The sequence below is a fragment of the Hemicordylus capensis genome, chromosome 3, assembly GCF_027244095.1.
Source record: "Hemicordylus capensis ecotype Gifberg chromosome 3, rHemCap1.1.pri, whole genome shotgun sequence".
In the NCBI taxonomy this organism is placed as follows: domain Eukaryota; kingdom Metazoa; phylum Chordata; class Lepidosauria; order Squamata; family Cordylidae; genus Hemicordylus; species Hemicordylus capensis.
In genome coordinates, this window is record NC_069659.1 from 282791423 (window position 1) to 282818190 (window position 26768).

General features: G+C 42.7%; 1 protein-coding gene across 1 annotated transcript; it reads right to left on the reverse strand.

The window, feature by feature from the left end:
• Positions 1–7759: 7759 nt before the first annotated feature.
• Positions 7760–25667, reverse strand: INA (internexin neuronal intermediate filament protein alpha). Its single transcript, XM_053311891.1, has 3 exons — positions 24393–25667; positions 11944–12068; positions 7760–10144 (listed from the first exon to the last, which is right to left on the reverse strand). Exons 1-3 carry the CDS (start codon positions 25401–25403, stop codon positions 9832–9834), a joined length of 1449 nt encoding a protein of 482 aa, XP_053167866.1. The 5' UTR covers positions 25404–25667; the 3' UTR covers positions 7760–9831.
• Positions 25668–26768: the final 1101 nt, after the last annotated feature.

Here is a 26768-nt window from a genome sequence, read left to right on the forward strand (position 1 = left end):
CTCACCCTCAAATAAAACCTCTGTTTTTGAACATCTCTGTCTCAGACAGTCATTTTCTTGTAGTGAGCACTTTGCGTTACGTTTATTCTGATGTGGAACTGCTCCACTCTGAGCTGATTTCCCCACACAAAGCCCGAATGCAATTTTTGAGGTGTTTACCAGTCACCCCTGGGACAGTTCCATTAACAACACTGCCCCAAACCTCTGTGTCTGTGTGGTTTAAAGCAACATAAAACAAATTAAAACAGACATTAAAACCTTAAAACAATTTAAAACCACATGTCTACTTGAAAAGCTTGGGTAAATAAATGTGTCTTTAGAGACTTAAAAAGATGGGCTGGTGGCAACTGCAGCAAACCTCTCTGGATTATCTCAGTGGATGATGGGGCTCATAGTTCACGTTTTAGAGAACAACAGTCTCCAAGCGACACCATCTGGAAACTGCCTGAGAGGTAGGAGCAGAACCACTGCAAAACAGTACCTCCTACTCCCAGTCCTTTTAGATGTCCCAGAAGGATACTATGGTCAATTGTATCAAAAGTTGCCAAGAGATTTAAAAAAAACCAAAAAACCAACAGAGTCACACTCCCTCTGTCAATTGCCCATTGGAGATCTTCCATCAAGTTGACCAAGGCAGTCTGCACCCCTTAGCCCACCCAAAGACCAGTTTGAAATGGGTCTAGATAATCAGTTTCCTCCAAGACTGACTGGAGATGGGAGGCCACCACCCTCTCAATTACCTTGTCCAACCAAGGAAGGTTGGCCTATAGTTGCTTAATTCTGAGGGATCCAATGCAGGCTTCTTCAGAAGAGATCTAATGATTGCCTCCTTAAGAAAGGAAGGCATCCTGCCCTCCCTCAGATAAGCATTTGTATCTACCAGGCCTTCTACAACAACCCACCTGCCAGATAGTATAAACCATGTCAGACAAGGGTCAAGAGAACAGGTGGTAGACCACACCATTCCAAGCAGCTTATCCTCATCATCAGGAGTCACAAACTGAAACTGATCCAGCCTAACCACATAAGAGGAGTTGCCAGACACCTCCATTAGTCTCTGCAATAATTGTGGGGCCTCAAGTTGGCTCAAGTATGAGAGATTTTATTCAAAAAGAACTCATTAAAAATGTCACAATGGGTAATTGATGGTTCCAGATTCTGATTCATGGGAGAAGAGGCATGTACTAGCCCTCTCACAACCCTAAACAACTCTGCTGGATGATGCAATATGGATGCAAAACTGGCCAAAAAGCATCGCTTCTTTGCCACATGTATTGCCTGAGCATAGGTCTTCAAACGTGCTCTTTGTTGTAATCTGTTGGATTTGGATTGAGTCTTTCTCTACTTGTGTACCAGTTGTCTACTTTTCCACTTCAGCTCCCATAGTTTTTTCATATACCAATGGGCCAATTCTGAAGCAGGTTGGAGAGACACTTAGGAGCAATCATGTCTACTGCCCTGGAGAGTTTGCTGTTTCAGTTCTCCACTAAGGCATCAACAGAATCATCAGTGGAGCCAACACTAAATTCTTCCAAGGCTTCTTGGAATTCTAATGGATCCAATAACCTTCTTGGGCGGACCATCCCAATAGGCCCCTCACCCCTGCAGAGGTGGAATGTGATTGTAATTTCAACCTTAACCAGATGGTGGGTCCTCCATGACAATGGGGAAATTGCAGGAGTCGTCACCCATGGAACACCACCCTGATCAGAGTAAAAGACCAGATCAAGCATGTGTCCAGCAATGTGCATTGGTCTCAAGACCATTTGGGATAGGCCCATCGTTGTCATGGCCACTATGACAACTCCTGAGTCTACCTGGACAGATTTGTCTCAAAGTGGACAATGAAGTCCCCCACCACCATAAGCCTGGGAGATTCCCAATGCCAAGCTCAAGACCAGGTCCATCAGATTAGTTAGGGACTCTGCTGGGCAGTGGGGTGATCGGTACACCAACAATAGTCCCAGCCTATCCCTGGTCTCCAAACTTAAGTACATACATTCAATATGGTCAGACAGGGATCCTGGTGAGGGATATCTTATTCTTATAGATCACAGCCACTCCACCTCCCTCCCTCTCACCTGCTCCTCAACAGGGTGCCCTGGAGGGAGAACCAAACTACACTACCAGCCTCCCCAAGTCTCTGTGATACATACCAGGCCAGCCCCCTCATCCATAATCAGATCATGGATGATTTCTTATTTATTCTGATCTGTCATTACAAAGGAGCAAGGTGAAGCTCTGTGGATAGTTGGCACTGTATCTCAAGGTCAAAGAGCTGGCAGGATGGCTAGAAGGGGAAAGAACTATTAGATTTCTGATTTCTCTTCCCCTGTAACGGCCTGCTAACCTGCCAACATTCCTTCTTCTATTCACCACCACCACCAGAATAGCTGTCCCACAGTCAATTGACACTCCCCCCATCTCTAGATAAGCCTAGACACTTATAATAAGTGTCTTATATTATTATATAAGACAAAATAAATAACAATAATAAGACACATTGTTGACTAACTTCACCCAAGACTTAACAAAAGAAGCCTTCTTAGCAACATCTTCAGCTTCCTATGCTACCCTAAAATAACATACTCTGAGCCAGCCCTCAGTCCCATACCAAAGGCTTGACACCAAAGCCCAGCCCTCTTTAGTAGCCGGCTTGGACAGTCACTTGCCGCTGGCCACATTGTTGCTAGCAAAGCCTTTTCTGTTGGCTCCCAAGAACTCCCTCATTCGTGTCTGAGTCTCCAGGCTTGGAGATCTCACTCTGTATATGCTCAGGAGTCTCACAGCATTGTAAGCTCCCTATTTATACACATGGGGACAAGTCATTTAGTGACAGTGGGCCAGTCACCCCTAGATTTGGCTCCTAACAAGCAAATTGTAAAGGGGAGCAGATGCACACCCTCCCCACATCCTAAGTAGACCCCAGAAGTTAATTAAAAGCAGGTTAGCTCTCTGTCAAGGCCACTGTGCACTCAGGGTGAACTGCCTTGTCTTTCTCCTCCTTCCACAAAAAAGGATAGCATTCACTAATGTGCCAATTTGCTCAACAGGAAAAACACAGATAAGGCTGGATGAGGTAAATTCTCACACTCACACACAAGGTTGAGCAAGCGATATGAACCTAAGAGATGCACCCATCAAAAGCCCTGATTAGATTAGAAGGGGGATCTGCATAATCAGAAAAGTCCTGTAATCTAATCACCTCAGGCAGTTCCATTAACACTGCTGGCCCTGCACTCCTTCCTTTTAAGCCCCCCAAACCCAGAGTCTCTCTGAAACAGGGCTGATGTAATTAGTGCCCACAGGTATAGATTATCAGGCAATCAGGAAAGGAAGACCACAATTCTAATGAAGTCAGCAGAGCAAAAGCCGAGCATAGCTGATCTTCTGGCTTTCCAGGCTGGGCAAGAGGGGAGGGAGGCTGCAATAAATCTCCCAATCCAAACAGGGGAGACAGGTTGGCAAAGTCCAAGCCTCTTACCTTACCCTCTTCTCTACTGGTGTTGGTGTGAGCTTAAAGAACAATAATGTTGTACTACCATTTTCCTGAGATACATTGCATAGAAACTGATCCACAGGCAGTTCCTGGTTTACCCTGAATGTGTACAAGGTCTTGCTAGCTATACTGTTCCGGGTAGTCTGAAACAAAACATTGCCATATATTGATGTATTTGAGAGAGTGGACTAAGGACCTGAGGAGTGTTTTTTCCATACACCTCTAATTTACTTAGATTTCATGTCAGATGAGAACATTGTGTTAACCATTAGCCCAAGTACGAAAATAAAGGCCTTGAGAGAAATGCAGAAGGCTTTGTTAACAATGTGTTCCTTTCTAGAATATTGCACTCAAAATAAACATTCCGTCCTGCAGGATCCTTTGGCTGAAGCTGCAAAAGTTAACTTTAGTCACCAAGTGCATAAAGTTTGGCACTCCATCAAGCTTTTTTACTTTTGAGGCAGGAAACAAAAAAAAATGCTTTGACTTGCTGAGGGTTATGTTTGTTGTTTGTGACATATCTGGAATCAGTACTCAGCATGCCCGTGGTGTTACCTAACCCCAAGCTGGGAGAGGAGGGAGCAGGGGACTTTCCAGTATCCACCACTGGAAAAGTACTGCCTTATGCAAAATATAGGCTCAGTGCTTGAGAAAATTATTCTGCAAACTAGCCATTAAAGTTCTGAGAATTGGGTAATGGCACTCTTATGTGTCTTTTAGGGAGGAGTGTTGAAGTAAAAATGTGTGGAGTGGGTGTCATTATGTTTTTCCTAATATTTGTATAGCATAGCTGGAATTTATGACTGCTGTTTTGTAACTTCTACTGTATTTATATAGTTATTTTTAAACTGCTTGTCATCCTGCGTGTGTTATATAGCAAGGCAGACTATAAATTATTTAAACAAGCAAATCATACCAATACCCATTCCCTAATCTTATAGCATGCCAGTAGATTTGGAGTGAAGCTGTGAATGCTGCCAGCTTCTCACACCATCTTCCTAAGCCTTTTGTTACCTGCACCTTCTAAACCTATCCAAACAGCTTCCCCCCACTCCTACAGCCACCTAATGGCGCAGCAGGGAAATGACTTGACTAGCAAGCCAGAGGTTGCCAATTTGAATCCCTGCTGGTATGTTTCCCAGACTATGGGAAACACCTATATCAGGCAGCAGCGATATAGGAAGATGCTGAAAGGCATCATCTTATACTGTGTGGGAGGAGACAATGGTAAACCCCTCCTGTATTCTACCAAAGAAAACCACAGGGCTCTGTGGTGGTCAGGAGTCAACACCGACTCGATGGCACACTTTACCTTTATGCATATTGCGTAATCTGTCCCTGTTCAGCCCACAGTGTTTTTTCCAGTGGCTAGTGTCTCCCTTGTGTTTCTTTTTAGATTATGTGTCTCTTTTGGCTAGAGAGCAATTTTCTTATTCTTTTTGCTATGAAAACTACTTTGTTAATATTTTGGACGAAAAGCATTATATAAATATTTCTCATAATAATAAATGTTTCTGGGTATAACTGGTTAGTTCTTTCAATAGGCATGATTGCAAAGAGCAGAGATAGGTGCAGAAATTTGTAGTGCTTTGTAATTTAGATAAAATATTAGGATGTATTCATTAGTATTTTAAGGAATAATTGAGGGGAAACTAGTATGTGTGGTCTCTTTAAATATGTTGTCAGCTAATTTAAGTTGTGAGTGGTTCCAAAGCTCACTTTAAGTGGAATTGCATGGAGAATATTGTAAACCGGCTACAGTCATACTTGCCTTTTGCTACTGGGTGCTGAGGTTTTGTTATCTTCTACAACTGTTCTCGGTAACTGCTTTGAACTGACTTTTTAGACTATTTCATATCCTGAGACAGAGTGGGGAAAACTGATAAAAGAAAGGAATGACAAGTCAAAACTAATATAAAGTGTACAACTAAAGAAAGGAAAAGCCTTTTATCAAAAAACTGTACATTGAGGGAAACATGAGCATAATATTTAGCAAGATATTCAGTGTCAAGCAAGCTGTATGCATCTTATAATTGTATATAATAACATCTGGGAGCTATACTGCTTTGAAGATATCTGAATTGTACTACTTGAACAAAGATAGGATTCTCCAACACCAACAGAGTAACTCAAGCAGATTGATTGTGGGTAAGATTGAGGTTAAATAGCTAGTTCTGCCTTGGGCATGTATTGGACTACATTATTTTGATTCTTCTATGAAAAGTTTAATACGTAGGATAAAAAGGCAAATAAATTTAAAGTATTGCTTTGGAGAAAGATTACTTTGAAAAGTGTAAGGTCATTGCTAGGGTAAAGACTGGCATGATGTTTATTGCCTTGGACTGTCTTGTCGTGGTGTCAGTATTAATATGTCATCTACTGAAGATGTGATCAGCTGACTGGATTTATCAGCCTTATGTAGAACCTGCAGTCACAGAACCAGGAGTCTTACAGTAAACAAGTCAGAGCTTAATGAGAACTATTCCTGCTTTCCTTAATAATAATTTAGGCAGAAATGAATACAATTGAACACAACAGTACTGAAAAGAGGTATTTCCCACCAAATTGGTATTTAATTTAGCCTGACTGAAGTAACTGAAAGTGCATAAAAGAGAATGAACTACTCTTCAAGCATATTGCTATGGATGATGTGTCTGTGGAATGAATAGAAAATCAACAACCACAAGGGTAGGAACAAAAATGAGATTTTAAAGATTTTTTAAAAATGGAAGCCAGTGAAAACCATGGTGATGTAGTTGGAGTGGGACTTGGACCAGGAAACCTAGGTTCCAATACCTACTGGATGACCTTGAGCAGCCTTTATCTCTCCGTCTACCTACCTCATAGTGTTATGAGGATAAAATGGGACACACTGCACTGAGCTCCATAGAAGAACAATAGATATAACACATGTCATGCTGAAAGGATCCACCCAAAGTTGGAAATGCTTCAGAGGATCAAACACTGAAATGTACATCACCTTGCTTCTTAAGTCAGCACATGTACCATTAGTCTTTGATTGTATTGTATGTACAAAATAAGAAGATGCAAGTATCTCTCAGTCCTATTAGTACTTGCTTTTGGATTGCGCTTTGTCTATATTCCGGGTGAAACACAAACTGAAATGTGTTATCAAGGCTTAGGAGAACACCAAAAACTAAGACAAGGTTTTGGTAGGGAGAAGTAGAAGTTACTTGCCTGCCCACTTAGCCTACAGATGTTGTCAGTCAAACAGTTGAGACTCCATCCTCATGGTATCCAAATATTACGCTGGTTGGTGCATGTTTTATAAATACTTAAGGTATAAAGCCAGCCTCATATTGTCCATTGTACTTAGGGGTACCTGGAAAATTTTATGCTATAGCAATATGAACATATGAAGTTCACTGCACAGAGTCAGACCATTAATCCTGGCCCAGTACTGTCTGCTCTGACTAGCAATAACTCTGCAAGTACTTATGTAAAGATCTCTCTCTTCATCTGCTTCCCAGCCCTTTAACAGGAGATGCCAGGGACTGAACCTGAGACATTCTGTATGCACAGTGTTTGCTCTACAGTTAAGCTATGGCCCTTACCCTATTAAGGAGATTTGACCTTGGCTTCTCATATACTGCTCCTTCTCTAGCCCTGTCATCCACCTTCCACCCCTTCCCACTGGAACAAGCCGGACTGTTGTTTTGTCTCACAGGTGCTGTTCACAGATCAGATCAGGGCATCAGTAAATAGGACCAGAGGAGGAACAGGGAAGAAGCAATAATGTCTGCAACCTTCTTTGAAGTTGTAGAATGGTTAAAGGAACAGGAGGTTTTTCTGGATTGCCACCTGCAACCCTTGCTTGTACTCCATATATCCCTTATCGTTTTCACTTCAGCCTATGCCAAAACATTAAAATTTTGAATTAAAACTTCCATATTTTCCAAATTAACTATTAAAACAAATATGACAGGCAAACAGCAACATTACCACCCTGAGCTATTTTGTAAGGGTGGTCTAAAAATTGAACTAATAAATAATAAATAATAATTAAACATATGATAAGCCAACATGGATAACTATGAAATCTACACTTGAAGCATTTTAATATAAATAAATTTTGACATCCTTGCCCATAGACTTGCTACTTTGATCCTTTATCACCTGCAGCCACTGGTACTAACCACATCTGATGTGTAAACACTTGATTTGCTTGAACAACATGTAAGTAATTTGTTTTGCGAATGAAGAACACAGAAAAATTAAAATGTCACAAAGGACAAGTAGTCTGCGAAAAGTAATGCAATCTTTTATTTATTTGTGCCTTACAGAATAGGAGGAAAGACTGTGAGCAAACAGTTTCTCTTTTTAGTTCAAGGAACCATTGCGGTGAAACTGATAGGACAAGATGGTTTCATGTGAGCAAACTTTGTTGTGACAGGTTGCAGCAATGCAAAACACATCACATAACACACCATCTTCAGCTTCTGCAGAAAGTGAATGCTGGCAATTTTAAGGCATTGAAACAAAATCTATGATAAATTCTATATAAAACTTGGCACATTTTTGAATGGTAGACTGGCGGTGTGTATTGTATAGCAGTTCCAGATGGAAGATGGGATTTCATGTTATCTTTCTTTTTGAGAAAATAGTGGATGCAAGTCTTTCCACTCTGTGACTAAACTCTGTGCTATTTGCTGCAAAATATGAGTTGTGTTTGCCAGTGCTTTGGAAAAGTCAGAATCCCATTTATCCACTTCAGCAGCACCAATTATTTTTTATTTACCACACAACAATGATTTTGTTGGGTGGTGTTTTTTTGTTTTTGTTTTTGGTGCAGCTATTTCATTTCCATTCTGGCCAGCAAGGCCAAACAAATATGCTCTTCCTAGTCTATCAGAGGTAAGTCAGAAGAGCCACTAGGATTTGCTTGTGAGGTTATCATGTGGCAGTGAGTATATTTAAGAAAATATAACAAGGAAATCCCATAATTGTGTGTTATTAACAAATCTTGCCTCAATATTCCATGCATAGAAACCCAACTGTTTTCCATAAGAGAAAAAAGCAATTGGCATAAATATATACTCATTTTCTAATGGTGAATCAAAAGACAGGGTATCAATGGTTTTAGGCTGTGATTATGGCTGCAGACATCCCAACTTTTGAAACAACATTAGGATTCTGTGCTTCCAGACAACACAATAGAACAGGTCTTTTTCTTTTAACCTTATCTGATACAAATCTAAGGCTAAAAGTCTATAAACTAGTTACGGCACGTGTTTCCTTTTAATTAATTTTTTATATGGCACTATTGAGTCTAAACAATGACAACTTTTACATTGCTGGCTACTAATATGGCACAAGGTGAAATGGACAGAACAGTGGCTCACTATAATCACATCAATGACTGAACATGCATCTACCAGGTCCCAAGACCCTCAATTATTTGACCAAGTAGGTTGTTTTTTTAAAGAGGAAGAATACACCAGCCTCAGTTTGTTCCTAATAGTTGTGAGAAACCACAAGATGATAAAGTTGTAGGATTGTAAATGCCTCTTCACAATGTGCTAATCTCAGAACACAAAGCCTTCTTGGGCCCTGGTATGGCAAGTTTATCCATACTTATTGTGGGGCACAGAACTCATCCTAAGCAAGCCTGCACCTTGAAAGTCAATAGCTTCCACCAAGCATTCCTAAATGCATTGTGCTTTTTTGTAAAGTTCACCAAACACACAGCAAGGCAGACAAAAAAAAAACAACCCCTGTGGTCCAGCAGGACTAGAGATTCAGTAAAACATCCAGTTACATATTAATTACCTGCCTTCAGAGAGACAGGTAATGAGAATTAGCCTGAACATCACTGATTATGTGCAATTGCTGGGTATTGTGTATCTTAGCCCTGAGGAGTTGTATTCACTCTTCAGCCAAGACTGGATAGCAAGTTTGAGGATAATAATTTTTTATTTTAAAAGGTACAGAGGCCCTGAGATATCAGTAGAGGCCATACATATCTGCAGGTTTTATACTTTACTCATAGCTGCCCCTTTGGAATACCTCTCTTAGTTGTTTGGCAGCCAAATTTCACAATTTCTGAAGTAAGCTAAGTAACTGGCCAACTAGCTTTACCACAGAGTTTTCAAGTTGAGCTTTGACACATATGGCCTCTGTTTATTTCTTCCTGACAATGCTGAAAGTGGTGCTCCTACTGAACTAGTCTAGTGATGTGAAACATTAGAATGTACAATAGTATGTTATGTGTACATGAGCTGGTTAAGCACCTTAATTTAGGTATAGGCAATTTAAAGGTCTAAGCTATATTGTTCCCCCTTAAAGGCTAACTGTACTCCAAGGTCAAAATATTACATTTTTTGGTTTGTAATGCTCCCCTCCTCCAGGTTTGTTCGTTCAGTTTTCTTAGTGGAAGTTATGGTTTCCTCAATCATTTCAGCAAAGGCTTCCCCTACCTGGCTTGATGAGATTTTTGAGGCCAACTTGGCCTCTTCTTTCTCCTCTTTCTTAAAAGAGAGAGTGGGTGATATTTTGGAGCTGGAGACTACAGATGAACTGAAGAGCCTGGGTTGGAAGGAGTAACCTGGGTTGGAAAGGGGGTTCAGAGATGAGATGCTGATGCTTGAGGTGCTAAAACGTGTTTCCTCACCCTCCAGAAGCTTCCTGTAAATGCCATAGAAAGAGAGATTATTACATGATATGTGATGGCATCCCACAAAGGATTAAATGTAGTTATATACATATACCTACATTAATGGCTAGTCACCATATTGGTTAGAATCAAAAGCGACTCTGAACTTGTAATTGTAAGGGCTAGAAATCTGCGAAAGATTGTGGAGGATCACCACTCAATATTGCTGTCGTGTTTTAAATATCTTATCTGATTATGGATAGAAAAGATAGTCTCAGGGTTACCATTGATAAGCCCATTTGTACTTTCAAAATTCAAAGCTGAGAATAAAAATTTAGACACTCTTCTCTATGGGCAAAGACCCAAATCCAAAGTTTTGGATTAGTCTGTCCCCACATCAAAACCGTTTTTAATTGTGTTTTTAATAGTTTTAACATTTTAAATTTCAATTGTTGTAATGTTTTAATCTTTTTATCTGTGTTTTTTGTTGTAAACCGCCGAGAGACTTGCATTTTGGGTGGTATACACATGTGCTAAATAATAAGAAGAAGCAAATGTTTCTCCTTATCCAAACTATGGTAAGTGTTGATCTATTCTACAAGATCAATGTGATATGCAAACACCACTCCTGTTTATCAAAACATCTGGTTACTGGAACTTCTGAGAGAATTCCTAGGCCAGGTAAGCTAAGTCATAATCAGAAGACCAATTGGAGGTTTCAAATGCACTCAGCTTGGAGTCTAATATGTAATGAAACCAGTGACCAGCCTTGAAGGACATGCTAGGCTAAAGCATAGAGCTGGGTGAATATCTACTGCCAGAGACAAAGATAATGGAATCCCATTTTAGCATAATCTTCTCACTTCCACATCTGTCTTTCACAGTCACATGGCATGCTTTAGTAGTCCACTGTCATGTTTTGTCAATTTATTTTCTCTGAAAATTGACAGTGTAATACTGGAATATCCACAGACAAATAACCAATTTAAGAGACAGTCTTCACCCAGACTTTTACTCAACAATTCATTATTAAAACACAAACCACTATCTGAAAGTGTTGAAAAATATTGTTTAACCAGCATCTTAAATTAGCACTAGTGGGAAGCTTTGAAGTTGGTATGGTCAAGAGTTTTCAAATGTTGTACAATCTATATGTGCACCATTTCCTATACATTCGGAGGTTCCATCTTTCTCTGTAAGAAAACACTCAGTACACAGCATTTCTAAATAGCATGCAGGTACCAAGGGATAATCTCCACCAAATTCTTCTCCCTCACACATAACACTAGAACCAGGGGTCATCCCATGAAATTGATTGTCAGGAAATCTAGAACCAACAAATGGAAGTCCTTTTTCACACAATGCATAATCAATTTGTGGAATTCTCTGCCACAAGATGTGGTGACAGCCAACAACCTGGATGACTTTAAGAGGGGTTTGAATAACTTCTTGGAGGAGAGGTCTATCGGCTACTAGTCAGAGGGCTATAGGCCATGTCCAGCCTCAAAGGCAGGATGCCTCTGGGTATCAGTTGCAGGGGAGTAACAGCAGGAGGGAGGGCATGCCCTCAACTCAATTCCTCAATTCCTATTTCATTCATAAATCTCTACTCCATTCATAAGTGGAAAGCTGGAAAACATCCAGTCTTGCTACCATCCTTTATAATACATTATGCACTCTGATTGTAAATGCAAAACAGTTGGAATGCATCTAGCGGGCAGAGCCAAACTGACTCCCACCAATCTTCACAACAGTACATGCCACCACAGCTCCAACTTTCCTGCAGTTTAAGGAGTCAATGAGTGGGCAGGGTTCTGACAATCACCATTACCTGTATGCTGCTATCTCTATGTCAAGGGCCATTTTGACATTGAGCAGATCTTGATATTCCCTCAGATGCCGAGCCATTTCACTTTTTGTCTCTCTCAGATCACTCTCTAGCTGACTGATGGTTTCCTGCAAATCAGACAGATTAAGATAAAAGGGACAGTGTTTCAAAACCAAAAACATTGCTTAGTTTCCTTCCCTCTTTTTATCACAGGCACGGATAAAATAAGAGCTATTATTAGTTAGTTGCAGCAGACTTAGTGCAATCAGAAGCCAAACAGAAATTCCAATTAATACAAGCATGGGTCCAGAATCACAACATAGAACTATCAAGTCTGAATAGTTGTTTGCAAAACAACACTGGCATGGCAGCTGTGAAAACAAGATTGATGCATGCTAAGGGTTCTACACTGAACCATAACATCTGATTTATAATACAGATATTAATGTCCCACCAGCTAGAATAATAATCCCAAACTGTTGTTGAACCTGATGCTATCCAATTGCACAAACAAAGGAGGAGGAGGAGGAGGAATAGAGAGGTTCAATGCACAGCAGAATGCACGTATGAGGGTAGGTGTTTGTCAGCATTGAATTACTCTCAGAGGGATATGTGAGTATCTCCACAATCAGCACAACTATACACATCTACAGCTGATTTGGAAAATATACACTCAAAGTCTAATACAGGCACTCCCCAAGTTACAAACATCTGATTTACAAAAATCTGTATATATAAACAAAGCTCCATAATATATTACATTTTAAAAGCCTCAACTTTTAAACACCAATCTGCACCTATAAACAAGTTGTCATCCTTGAGATGACATTCAACTTCCAAAAAAGCTTTTGGAACACAGCCCATTTATAAGCTGGGCATTTCCTATATACACAGATATTACATATTGTTGTCCAACAACTTCTGGGGACCCATCTAGTCCAACCCTTGCCATTACAGGAAATCCAGAGCTAGAGCATCTAGCTCGTTCCATTTTTGCATTGGTTATCAGTGCCATGGATTAAAGCCCCAGACCAGCTGCAGGAAGTGCTGCAGGGGTGTTTTTCACCCCTCAAGATTGTTTGCTCCAACCCTACAAAATGCCTTTTTTCACTGAAGCTCTGAGACTGCCTAAAAGATTATTTGGGCTGCAGCCCATTTTAAACCCTCTTTACATATACCCCAAATAGTACAATTGCCATATCCACCTATGTGTTCCCCCACACTCTGGTTGGAGTAAAACCTTCTACTTTTAAAAGGGAGGAGATCTGGTCTTGTGGTAGCAAGCATGATGTTCCCTTAGCTAAGCAGGGTCCACCCTGGTTGCATATGACTGGGGGACTACATGTGTGAGCACTGTAAGATATAGCCCTTAGGGGATGGGGCTGCTCTGGGAAGAGCATCTAGGTTCCAAGTTCACACCTTGGCATCTCCAAGACTGGGTTGAGAGAGATTCCTGTCTGCAACCTTGGAGAAGCCACTGCCAGTCAGTGTAGACGATACTGAACTAGATGGACCAATGAAAAACTTCTCCAAAATGAGGAGTATGGTGAAAAGAAAGCTGAAAGGGAAAATCTGGAGAGTCACTTCACTCCAGAATGTATGGAGTTTACTCAAAACCACAATACTAGAAGCCCAGTTAGATTGTATACCCAAAAGGAGGAAAGGTACCACTAAGTCCAGGAGGTTGCCAGCATGGCTAACAGGTAATGTCAAGGAAGCCATAGAAGGGAAGAAGACTTCCTTCCAAAATTAGAAGGCCTGTCCAAATGAAGAGAACAAAAAGGAACACAAACTCTGGCAAAAGAAATGCAAGGTGACAATAAGGGAGGCGAAAAGAGAATTTGAGGAACATTTAGCTAAAAGCATCAAGAGGAATAAGAAAAACTTCTTTAAATACATCAGATGCAGGAAACTTGCCAGGGAGGTGGTTGGACCAGTAGACAACGAGGGAATGAAAGGGATTATTAAGGAGGATATGGAGGTTGCAGAGAAGTTAAATGAGTTCTTTGCATCTGTATTCACAGCAGAGAATGCTGAGCATATACCTGTTCCTGAACCAGAATTTTTGAGGATGGAGGCTAAAGAACTGAGTCAGATAGAAGTGACAAGAGATGATGTTCTAAACTGCCTGGAAAAACTGAAAACTAGCAAATTGCCGGGGCTGGACAGCATCCATCCAAGAGTCCTTAAAGAACTCAAATGTGAAATTGCCGATCTCCTTGCTAAAATATATAACTTATCCCTGCAATCAGGCTCTGTACCAGAGGACTGGAAAGTAGCAAATGTAACACCGATTTTAAAAACGTGATCCAGTGGCGATCCGGGAAATGACAGGCTGGTTAGCTTAACGTCCATTCCAGGCAAATTGATGGAAAGCATCCTCAAGGATAAAACTGTAAAGCACACAGAACAACAGGCCCTGCTGGGAGAGAACCAGCATGGCTTTGCAAAGGGAAATCTTTCCTCACAAACCTTTTGGAATTCTTTGAGAGTGTCAACAGATGTGTGGCTCAAGGTGATCCAATTGACATAGTATACCTGGACCACCAAAAAGCTTTCCACAAAGTTCCTTATCAAAGCCTCCTGAGGAAACTTAGCAGTCATGGGATAAGGGGACAAGTACATGTGTGGATTGCTAACTGGTTGAAAGACAGGAAACAGAGGGTAGGTACAGGTGAAACTCAAAAAATTAGAATATCATGCAAAAGTTCATTAATTTCAGTAATGCAAATTAAAAGGTAAAACTGATATATGAGATAGACGCATTACATGCAAAGCGAGATAAGTCAAGCCTTAATTTGTTATAATTGTGATGATCATGGCGTACAGCTCATGAGAACCCCAAATCCACAATCCCAGAAAATTAGAATATTACATGAAACCAAGACAAGAATTGTAGAATAGAACAATATCGGACCTCTGAAAAGTATAAGCATGCATATGTATTCAGTACTTGGTTTGGGCCCCTTTTGCAGCAATTACTGCCTCAATGCGGCGTGGCATGGATGCTATCAGCCTTCAATGTTGGCAAGTGTTGGCAACTTCAGTGTTGGCAAGTGTAAAGTGATGCACTTTGGAACGAAAAACCCCAAGTATAGGCTTCAAGTATATAGGCTGATGGGATCTGAGCTGTCAATGACTGACCAGGAGAGGGATCTTGGGGTCGTGGTGGATAGCTCGTTGAAAGTGTCGACTCAATGTGCAGCAGCTGTGAAAAAGGCCAATTCCATGCTAGGGATCATTAGGAAGGGGATTGAAAATAAAACTGCTAATATTATAATGCCCATATACAAAACTATGGTGCGTCCACACCTGGAGTACGGTGTGCAATTCTGGTCACCACATCTAAAAAAGGACACTGTAGAACTGAAAAAGGTGCAGAAGAGGGCAACCATGATGATCAGGGGCCTTTCTTATGAGACAAGCTACAACACCTGGGGCTATTTAGTTTAGAAAAAAGACGACTGCGGGGAGGCATGATAGAGGTCTAAAAATCATGCATGGTGTGGAGAAAGTGGATAGGGAGAAATTCTTCTCCCTCTCACTTAACACTAGAACCAGGGGTCATCCCATGAAATTGATTGTCAGGAAATCTAGGACCAACAAACGGAAGTACTTTTTCACACAACGCACAATCCACTTGTGGAATTCTCTGCCACAAGAAGTGGTGACAGCCAACAACCTGGATGGCTTTAAGTGGGGTTTGGATAACTTCTTGGAGGTCTATCGGCTACTAGTCGGAGGGCTATAGGCCACCTCCAGCTTCAAAGGCAGGATGCCTCTGAGTACCAGTTGCAGGGGAGTAACAGCAGGAGAGAGGGCATGCCCTCAACTACTGCCTGTAGGCTTCCAGCAGCATCTGGTGGGTCACTGAGTGAAACAGGATGCTGGACTAGATGGACCTTAGGCCTTATCCAGCAGGGCTGTTCTTATGTTCTAATGGTCTGACTCGGTATATGGCAGCTTCCTATGTACTCTGTAGCTTCTCTAGCAGCATGCCATCCAAATAATACATCTCCCAAGAAGTCAGGAGTCACCTGAGTTGCCTGCTAAACAAAGTGTTAGAGGGGTCATGTCAATGGAAGCCTTTATATTGGCTCCATATGGCATTGGCACAACTACAGAGGTGGTATCAGCCACATTGCTTAATATCTGAACAAAACCCATACAACTGCAGGCTGTTGGTCGCATGTACAGAATATGCATTTTCTTGTACTTTTATCTTGTTTCCCACTTCGTAAGCTACTTTGGAACTTGTACAAAAAGCAGGATTTAATTTTTTTAAATCAATAAAAATAAAATAAATATGGTCCTGTTAAATCAAACCTGCCCACATAGTTGGGTCCTTCAGGAATAGACCCCCAGCCATATGTGATCCACTGTTTAAAGGGCATCGCTGTATTATATGTATCAAAGGCTCGATGGCATTTTGAGTATCCTAATTCAGGAAGTTGATGAGTTTTATGCTCAAGTTCAGTCTGAAATTGACAGAACATGAAAGCAAGATGTGCTGGTGGTGGTTGGAGACTGGAATGCCAAAGCTGGAAATGGTAAGAGGAAAACACAGTCGGACTGTATGGTCTAGGAAACAGAAACGAAGCAGGAGAATGACTCATTAATTTCTGCCAAGCCAATGATCTCTTCATTGCTAACACATTGCTAACAAAAAACCAAAGCAGCACCTATATACATGGGCAGCACCAGATGGGAGTACACAGAAATCAAATTGATTACATTATTGGTGCAAGGAGGTGGAAGAGCTCAGTTAAACAACAAAGACGTGGTTGGGGGCCGATTGTGGAACAGATCATGAACTGCTCATGTGCAAGTTCCAAGTCAAGCTAAAGCAGAAAAACAAAGCTATCCAGTTTCTACGATAGGAATTTGAGAATGTACCCACCCTTTTCAAAGAGAACATCAGGAGCCACTTTGAAGTTCTGAACCTCATTGATAGACAGTAGAAATTGCCAAGAAGAGGAAAGAAGCCAAAGTCAAGAAAGATAAAGACCTCAGGAAGAAACTTAATAGGGAATTTCAATAAGCTGTTAGAGACAAGGAACAATGACATTATAATGATATCTGTAAAGACCTTGAGGATGGAAATAAGACACGGAAAAACAAATAAAATTTTCCTAAAGATCTCTGAACTCAGAAGGAGCTTCCAACCTCGAATTGGTATGTTAAGGGTCACCAAAGGACAGACAGTAACTGATTCAGAGAAGATGAAACAGAGATGGAAGAAGTATACTGAAAATCTGTACAGCAGGGATGTCAACATCCAAGATACTCTAGAACAGTGTTTCTCAATGTTTTTGGAGTCATGGACCAGTACATTATTCATGCACAGTTTCCCAGGCTAGCAGTTAGTAAGGGGGTTGCCCCCCTCACCCCCAGGCACCCCCCAAAAAACCATTTTGGGCAGCTCTCTGGAGCTTATTTTCAGGCATCCCTCACTGCATTATACATCAGTGAGGGCTGCCTGGAAATGAACTCCGAAGAGCTGCTGCTGGCTCCCACAAGTCTGAAATTGTTTTTTGGGGGGTGATTTTTATTAGTGATGCCTCACGGACATCCAACACCTTGCGGACCAGCACCAGTCCATGGACTGGTGGTTGAGAAACACTACTATAGAAGATATTTCCTACTTGCAAGAACCTCTAGCATGGGAAGATGAAGTTAGATCAGAACTCCAGTCATTACCAAGTCAGAAGGCTACAGAAATGATGGAATAGCTACAGAAATATGGCAGGCAACAGAAGAAGAATCAGTCAAGGCTCTAACCAAACTATGCCAGTAAATTTGGAGAATGACACAGTGGCCAACAGATTGGAAGAGGTCAGTCTACATACCCATAACAAAGAAAGGAGACTTAACAGATTGTGCAAATCATCGCACAATATCTTTATTTCACATGCTAGCAAAATAATGCTCAGGATCATCCAATGCAGATTAGAGCCCTATGTGGAAAGGGAAATGCCGGATGTTCAAGCTGGTTTCAGGAAAGGCCAAAGAACAAGAGACATTATTGCTGATGCCCACTGGATCATTGAGAAAACGAAAGAATATTTTTAAAAAGTCAATATGTGTTTTATTGACTACAGAAAAGCCTTCAAGTGCATCAGCCATGTCAAGTTGTTGAATATCTTTAGGACAATGGGCGTCCCAGAACATCTCATTGTTCTCATGAGAAACCTATACACAGGACAGGAAGTCACAGTTCAGATGGATTATGGTGAAACAGACTTCTAGATCAGCAAAGGAGTAAGACAAGGCTGTATACTTTCTCTTTATTTATTCAACTTATATGCTGAACATATACTGAGAGAAGCTGGACTGGAAGAAGATGAGCGTGATTTTAAAGTTGGAAGAAGAAACATCAGTAACCTGCACCATGGTGATGACACTACTCTGACAGTTGAGAATGCAGATGATCTGCAAGCTCTAGTAATGAAAGTCAAGGAGCACATTGAAACAATGGGACTACGACTAAATGTAAAGATGACTAAACTAATGACAAAGGGTACAGCAACCAGCCTTTAAGAATTGATAATGAAGACACTGAAGTGGTGGATAGCTTCTGCCTTTTAGGATCAACAGTAAAGGATCCAGCAGTCAAGAAATACGCAGCAGACTAGTACTTGGTAGGGTTGCAATGAAGGCCTTGGAACAGATATTTAGATGCTTTGACGAGTCTGTACCTACTAAGACTAGAATCGTTCAGACCATGGTTTTTCCCATTACACTTTATGGATGCGAAAGCTGGACTTTGAAGCAAGTCAGAAAAAGTATTGATGCTTTTGAACTTTGGTGTTGGAGAAGACTTTTGAGGATACCATGGACAGCCAGGAAAACAAACAAATGGATCACAGAACAAATCAATCTAGAATTTTCACTCCAGGCACAAATGACCAGGCTCAAACTATCATACCTCAGACACATTATGCAAAAATGCAGCTCCCCTGAGAGATCCATAATGCTGAGGAAAATTGAAGGAAAAAGAAGAAGAGGACGTCCAGCAGCATGGTGGATGGACTCGATTATGACAGCAATGAATGCACCACTGAGAGACCTTAAAGGCCAAGTTTAAGACAGATCATCCTGCAGAGAATCTATCTATGTGGTCGCTAAGAGTCGACACTGACTAGATGGTACTTAATCAATCAATCAAATGCAGGAAGGCAAATATGATCTAATAGGTGGGATGAAACTTATGACTGGAATATAGTACTTGAAGAGGAACAGACCCAACAGGAAGAGAAGGGTGTTGCATTGTTGTATGTAAAAAAAAAACCTGCACAAAAACTCATGAAGCATGGAAGCCCATCTTAATGTGCCTTGTTAAGAACAAGCAGAAGTTGTTGCCATCTTCAAAAAGTGGGGGGAGGAGAAGCCAGGAAACCACAGGTGCCAACTTGATGTAGATACCTGGCAAGAGTGGTCAGTGCAGCAGCTGACCACTCAATGGCCACTATGCCATTACTGTAACGCGCTTTACGTGGGGCTGCCCTTGAAGAATATCCGGAAACTGCAGCTAGTGCAAAACGTGGCAGTGAGGGTTTTATCTGGCGCTGCCCATTGGGAACATCACCCCCATTTTGAAAGAGCTGCACTGGCTGCCAGTTCGTTTCCGGGTCCAATTCAAGGTGCTGGTTTTGACCTTTAAAGCCCTAAACGGTTTGGGCCCGGGGTATTTGAGGGACCACCTGCTCCCAAGGGTTGCTGCCCGCTTGACGAGGACATCTGAGGGGGCCCTGCTCCGGGTGCCGACAATGAGGGAGGCCCGGCTGTCGTGCACTCAGGACAGGGCCTTCTCTGTTGCTGCTCCTAGACTCTGGAATGCTCTCCCGGTGGCCATTCGTTCCTCAGACTCCATCATAGCTTTTAGAAAGCTTTTAAAGACTTGGCTTTTTACCCAGGCTTTTACATAATCGTTTTTACTGCTGCTTCTGTGTGTTTTTATCTGTTGTCTTGTTTTTTATGCTTGTTTGATATGTTTTTAGCTTGGTGTTTTTATTGCTTTTATTGTATGTTTTAATTTTTGTAAACCGCCTTGGGGTTTTCTTTTAACGAAAGGCGGTATAAAAATGTAAAAATTAAATAAATAAATAAATAAATAAATAAATGCCTACGCAGAGAGCAGATGAGCAACAGAGGTGGAACGGCCTCCCTGTGGGCTGCTGGGTCAACTGTCGTGCTTCCAGGAGGCTGCCAAGTGCCCACAGTGGCAAGGTTAGCATTTTATTAAAGATATTGCCCTCTGTCCCCCTGGAGTTGCACTCACTAGCCACTACTGAATCTTATATCCCTTTTTGAAAGAGTTACTAGTTTAGTAGATCATGGGAAAGTTGCGGACACAGTGTATCTTTATTTTAGCAAAGCATTTAACAAAGTCTCCCATGTTATCCTTGTTGACAAGTTGGTAAAACAGGGGCTAGATTATGCTAAGTGTATACTCATTAATGGTTCCACATCATCCTGGTGGGAGGTATCAAGCACCACATGGCTCTGTCCTGGGCCCTGCACAGTTCAACACTTTCATAAATGATTTGGAGGAGGGATGCTTATCTGCAGATGACAGAAGGCTGGCAGGGACAGCTAACACTTTAGGAGACAGAATCAATGTTCAATACAATCTGGACAGGCTTGAATACTGGGCCAAAACAAAGAAGATTAAGTTCAAAAGAGGCAAATGTAAAGCCCTTCATTTGAGTAAGAAAAATCAAATGCACAAGTACTGGATGAGGGGAGAACCTGACTTGGCACCAGTACAAATTAAAGGGACCTAGGTGTCTTAGTAGAAAACAAGCTAAACATGAGCCAGCAGCATGATGCAGCCGCTAAAAAAGCTCTGACAGAAGCACAGTGTCCAGATCATGAGATGCAATTTTTCCAATTGATTGTGTGCTTATCAGAATACAGTGTCCACTTCTGGGTCCCATATTTTAAGAAGGGCATTGATAAACTGGAACAGATTCAAAGGAGGGCAACAGAAATGGTGAGGGGTCTGAAGACAAAGTCTTATGAGGACAGTTGTTAAAGAGATGCTTTGCCTGCAAAAGTGAAAAGTAAGGGGAGATATAGCTATCTTCAAATGAAGGGCTGTCACACCAAAGGAAGACTTGTTCTCTGTTGCTCCTGAGGGCAGGACTAAAACCTTTGCGTGGCAAGGCTAGACATTAGGAAGAGCTGTTCAACAGCTGAATAGTCTGTCTTGTGCAGTGGTAGGCTCTCCTTTACTGGGAGTTTTCAAACAGAGGCTGAACAGTCAACCAGGGATAATGTGGCAGTTTCCTGTGCTGAGCAGGGGGTTGGAATAGAAGACCTCCAAGGTCCCTTCCAATTCCAAAATTATATGATTCTATCTGTGCTGATTCCCTGTCTCTAACTGAATCTGTGGCTATTTTTCTGTATTGCTGAAGTTGCACATTTCTTTTCCACCAACTTAAATTTGCAAACAGAATTGCATGCTGGAAAGTGTACTTGCTACAGCTTTAAAGCATTCTATCTGTGGCTTACCACTATATACACCTTTTCTAATTAACCTTATGATTAATTAATTGATTAATGCATTAATTAAATTGTTATCCAACAAACAATTGTTATGAAGGGGAAAGGATTACAGTATTTCCTTTTTTAAGAAGATGATGCATGCATGCATCACAGCAGGCACTGTCTCAGAAAAGACATTCCCTCCTGTGATAGAGAGGAAGAGGAATGCCTCTTCTGATTGCTAACCATGGATTTGTAAGTGCTTACATGAGAATAATAAACTTTTTTAAAAAAGAGAAAAAAGGAAAAAAATGTTTTTGTTTTTACATAAAACATTTTTTAAACTTGACTGATTGAAAGGGCATGTTTTCAAGTTATCAAACAATATTTAATCAATTAACCCAATAAATTAATTGACTAAACATTGCAGCTCTTTTTCTAACTCTTGCTGCCTTTAAAAATAATAGGCAATGAATTTTCATTTGTTTTTTTAATGACTTGTCTAGGAACAAGAAATTCTAGAACAGTCTAAGAACAAGCTCTTCTTTTAAGCAACACAAACATTTGATAGGAGGATTTGATAAAGTAGCAATTTTTAATGAAAAAGAGCTTTAAAATAAATAAACTGACATTAGGAAACAGGTGGAGAGGTTAAAAGACAAGACACACAAGCCCTTGGAGATAAGAGGCAGTGATGTTCCAAGGATGACACCATCCTTGCTGACATGCAGGCCCAAGGGCAGTCAACACAGTGGGTAGGTACAATGCCAATATTTGGATCCCGAGGACAGTTGCACATTAATGTGAAATCAGTGCACAAATAGGAACATAGGAAACTGCCATATACTGAGTCAGACCATTGGTCTATCTAGCTCAGTATTGTCTTCACAGACTGGCAGCAGCTTCTCCAAGGTTGCAGGCAGGAATCTCTCTCAGCCCTATCTTGGAGAAGCCAGGGAGGGAACTTGAAACCTTCTGCTCTTCCCAGAGCGGCTTCATCCCCTGAGGGGAAGATCTAGCAGTGCTCACACTCCTAGTCTCCCATTCATATGCAACCAGGGCAGACCCTGCTTAGCTATGGGGACAAGTCATGCTTGCTACCCCAAGACCAGCTCTCCAATGTTCTATACAAGGAAAGTTGACATGCCCTCAGACACATAGCAGTGCTGAAATCTGCACTGAGCAGATAAATCTGCACTGAGCATCTGCACAAATGCTTGTGACAAACATAAGGAAATTGGTTGGGTGTGGAACCACTGGCTCAACTGGAAAGAGGGAAATAACAGTCAATACATTCGTATGAAGTTCAAAGTATCTTGTTCTAATCTCCATCCTAAGCCAATGAGCATTGTTTTCTGGGATCATTTCCACTGCCATCTCCACCATCACATTTTTGTTACTGATATACAGATATGACAGACTTAATTGTAAACTGCCCTGAGCCAATTCGGAAGGGCGGTATAAAAATAGAATAGAATAAAATAAATAAATAACTTGAGTAGATGACAATTTTTTCTCTCCTTTCAAGCCTTTAACCTCTTATGTCTTTTTTTCTCTTGTCCCTTCCTCTTTTGCTCTTTCCACTGTTTGCACTAATACTACCATAATGTATTTGTTTAGGCTGTAAGCCTGTGGGCAGGATTTACTGTTTAACTTAATTATTTTGCAGTGTTTGGTGGTGCCTCATAAATTATATTTTTAATATTATCAGTTACTGAATATAACCAGTCTAAGAGATTGATACTGTAGAATTACTTGGCAAAATAATACTTTCTCCTAAATGATCTATAACTGAATAACAGTGTTACAAATCTTCCTGCTCCCAAGGTGAGTACATTTCAAACAGCCTGTGGAATATTGATAAACCATCGCTGGAACATGAAGTAAGGGAGCACAGGAGTACATATCAGTGGGAATGATGTAGGTCAGGAAGTTAAGCCTACAAGACACACTGGGCCAAGCTGAAAGGACATGAAATAACATATTTTTCCTGTTTTCTCCTGCCTCCCTTTCCTCTTTAGCATCAATATCTATTGCAGGCTCCTGAGGACAGGGACCTGTCCTTTAACTTTTTGTAAATCACCTTGTATAAAGACAGCACTATATAAAACCATTATTATCAGTGTGTTTATAGTGAATCAGTTTCTTGAGTCAGGCCAGGATCTAGATTAGTTACAGTTTTAGTACAGTCCTAGACTGAAGGCGGGGCAGAAAAACAACAAGCAGCAGGATAATAGTAAGCAGTCTGCACTTGCCTTTCTGTAATCAAGACTTCTTCTTTTATTCAACTATTAATATTATTAATTATACTCCACTGCCTGGTCCTTGTGTGCCACAGCGCTTTTCTTTGGATTCTACAACCAATAACATCTAGAAGGCAGAATCAAGGTTTGCATAACTCAAGGATTACATTAAGCCACAGAGGAAGGAAAAACAAATCAAACACTTCCTAATCCTGACATAAGACAATATATACCTAAAACCCTCATGGCACCACAGACAGGAGCGCCATGATGGCTATGACACACACAGTATTTTCAAGGCACCTGGGAAGAATAATCATGCTCAGGAAATGGAGTCCTCAGGCTCCAAGACACACACAGCTTCGAGTGTCTCCGTCACAGCCAAGGATTGCCATGGCAAGCCTCCAACCAATGGTCCATCTGTTTCAGCATTTTGTCTACCACACTGAGGTAGCAGAAATGCGAAATTAAATTCTCAAAGGTTTCAGGAGGTGCAGGGGCCTCCCTCATATTTGCCAGCTGTGGTGCTGAATCACGCTAAAAGGGCCTGTTGTGTCTCGTGATCGTACTCGGAAGGGCAGACAGAAACACAGAAACTTCCTGTGTTTCTGTACAGGAAGTGGAGTGCTCAAGGTGTGGGCACTCTATAGCGCCTGGCCTCGAGGTGCCTTCGGACACACTAGCGATGGGAGAGGTGGCGCCTGCTTCCTTCACGCTCACCTGCAGCCCCACAGCCTCGGCGTTGTGCCGCTCCTCCATCTCGTGCAGCTGCCGTTCCAAGGATTCATTGGCACCGCGCAGGCTCTCCACCTCCAGGGTGCGCGCTTGGAGCTGGCGGCGGTACTCGCCTATCTCCTCGCGGCTGACGCGGATAGCTTCATTGCTGCGCGCGGCCTGCTCACTGAGGTTGGCGAACTTGGCGCGGTACCACTCCTCCGCGGCCTGCAGGTTCTTGGCGGCCAGCGCTTCGTACTGCCCGCGCAGCTCCTTGAGCGCCGCCGTCAGGTCTGCTTTGGTGGCGTCGGGCTCGGGTGCGGCCAAGGTCGGCACCTGCAGGGAGGCGCTCATCTCTGCCAGCTCCTCCGCGTGGACTTTGCGCGCGAAGGCCAGCTCGTCGAGCAGCGCCTCCACCCTCTTCTCTAGCGCCACGCGCGCCAAAGTGGCGCCATCCACATCCCGCTGCTGCACACGCATCGACTGCTCTGCCTCAGCCCGGCCCCTCGCCTCTTCCTCGCAGCGCGCCCTCAAGCGCTGCACCTCCTCGGCCAGTCGCTCCCTCTCCAGCGCCATCTGCGCCCGGGCGGCTTCGGTGTCGTCGAGCTGGGCTCGCAGCTCGCGAAGCTCCCCCTGGAACAGCTCGGCCAGGCGGTTGGGCTCGGCGTGGCGTTGCCGCAGCGCACCCACCTCGGCCTCGAGCAAGCGGTTGTGCTGCTCCAGCTGCCGCACCTTCTCGATGTAGCCGGCGAAGCGGTCGTTGAGCCCCTGCAGCTGCTCCTTCTCGTTGGTGCGGGTCAGCCGAAACTCATCGTTGAGAGCCGCCGCCTGGCCCAGATCCAAGCTCTCCGCCTGAGCCAGCCGGTACGAGACTGCATGGCTGCTGCGGGACACCGATTGCGACCGGTAGCTGCTGCCCAATGTCGAGCTGCTGAGGCGGGATGAGAAGCGCGGCGGCTCCCCAAAAATCTTCCGGTAGGAGGAGGCCAAGTAGTGAGAATCCGAGCCGAAATTCATCTTGGAGGCTGTGGAGAGGCTTCCTGTGCCGTCGCTGCTTTATATAGCGAGGCGGATCGCCGTCTGCTTCGCTGCAAAAAGGCGGGGGAGAAGCGCTCTTAGGGTGCGGTCGGGAGGAGGAGATTAGGATGGGAGGAATGGGCGGGGGGATATTTGAAGATGGCTGGAGATGGCTGTGTTGGGGCGCCCCGGCAACCCGCACCCCTAGTACTGACCCTTAGATGCAAGCCCGTGTTATTTCAGTGGAACTTTTTGCTAACTCTGCAACCTCAGAACAAGGAAGGCGAGGAATGGAGAGAGAGAGTTGGAGGTGCGAGTGTAGAGACTGAAGGAGCCGTCCTTAAGGGTGCGGGGTAGTACTCGTGACCTTTAGGCATTAATGGGAAGGAGCTGAATGGAGGTGCTCAGAGAATACAGGCCCAAAGAGGTGCCGCGGATTAGGAGGTGCTGAGTGGAAATGATGTCTGGGATGGTCTCGGGACGTTCTGCAGAGCAACGAAAGTAGCAGCACAGGTGGGGATTTAGGCTCCCAACACCAGCTATTATCCCAGACCGCAGTAATGCGCATCAAGAAACGGGCGGCAGCTCGTGTTGCCGGCTTGAATCTTGGGGCACAAGTCAGAGGAAGGACTGGTGATGTCTAGTAGTAATCATGGCACACACCTTTCTTGTCCGAGGCATCCGACGCCCATTCCCAACTGACTTTCGCAGGGAGCGTGACTGAGAGAAATGCTGGTGGAGCTGTCCATTTTGCCGCAGTGCTGATGTCAGTCTTCCCCTCCGACTGCCAGGGAAGGTTGGGGAAAGATCCACGTAGCACGGGCTGTTTTCACTCTCAGGGACAGAGTTCCACTGTTATCATGAAACACACTCACATAGCTTTTGGCTTCCTTTCTTGAAAACCCGTTAGTCAGCTTTCCCACATAGCTACCTCTTTCTGAACCACATACTACATTCTCATGTTCAGAATAATAAAATTGGAGGGGTCCTGTAGGTCATCTAGTCCAAACCTTGCTCGTTGCAGGAAATCCAGAGCTGGAGCATCTGCAGCACATAGCTGCCCTGCCTCTTCTTGAAGGCCAGCAACACAGGAGAGCGCACTACCCCTCTAGGAAACTAGTTCCATTTTTGAAATGTAATAGCTCTTACCATTACATTCCTCCTAATTTTCAACCAAAATCTGCCCTATGCCAATTCAATCCACTTCTGCCCTCTGGGGTAAAAGAGAACAAATCTTTGCCCTCTTCTGAGTCACAGCCTTTCAGGTCTTCGATGAGTGTCATCATGCCATCATATCCTTCCTCCATCTTGTCTTCTCTAAGTTAACATACCCAGTTTCTTCAGCCTTTCCTCAGATCCTATTCT

Bases quoted from the DNA above. Each gene is read 5' to 3' on its own strand.
- INA (XM_053311891.1), bottom strand. From the start codon at position 25,403: ATGAATTTCGGCTCGGATTCTCACTACTTGGCCTCCTCCTACCGGAAG. The intron at 12,069-24,392 runs GTGAGCGTGAAG...TCTGATTTGCAG, and splicing joins CCGAGGCTGTGGGGCTGCAG to GAAACCATCAGTCAGCTAGA. The intron at 10,145-11,943 runs GTAATGGTGATT...TGGCATTTACAG, and splicing joins ATAGAGATAGCAGCATACAG to GAAGCTTCTGGAGGGTGAGG.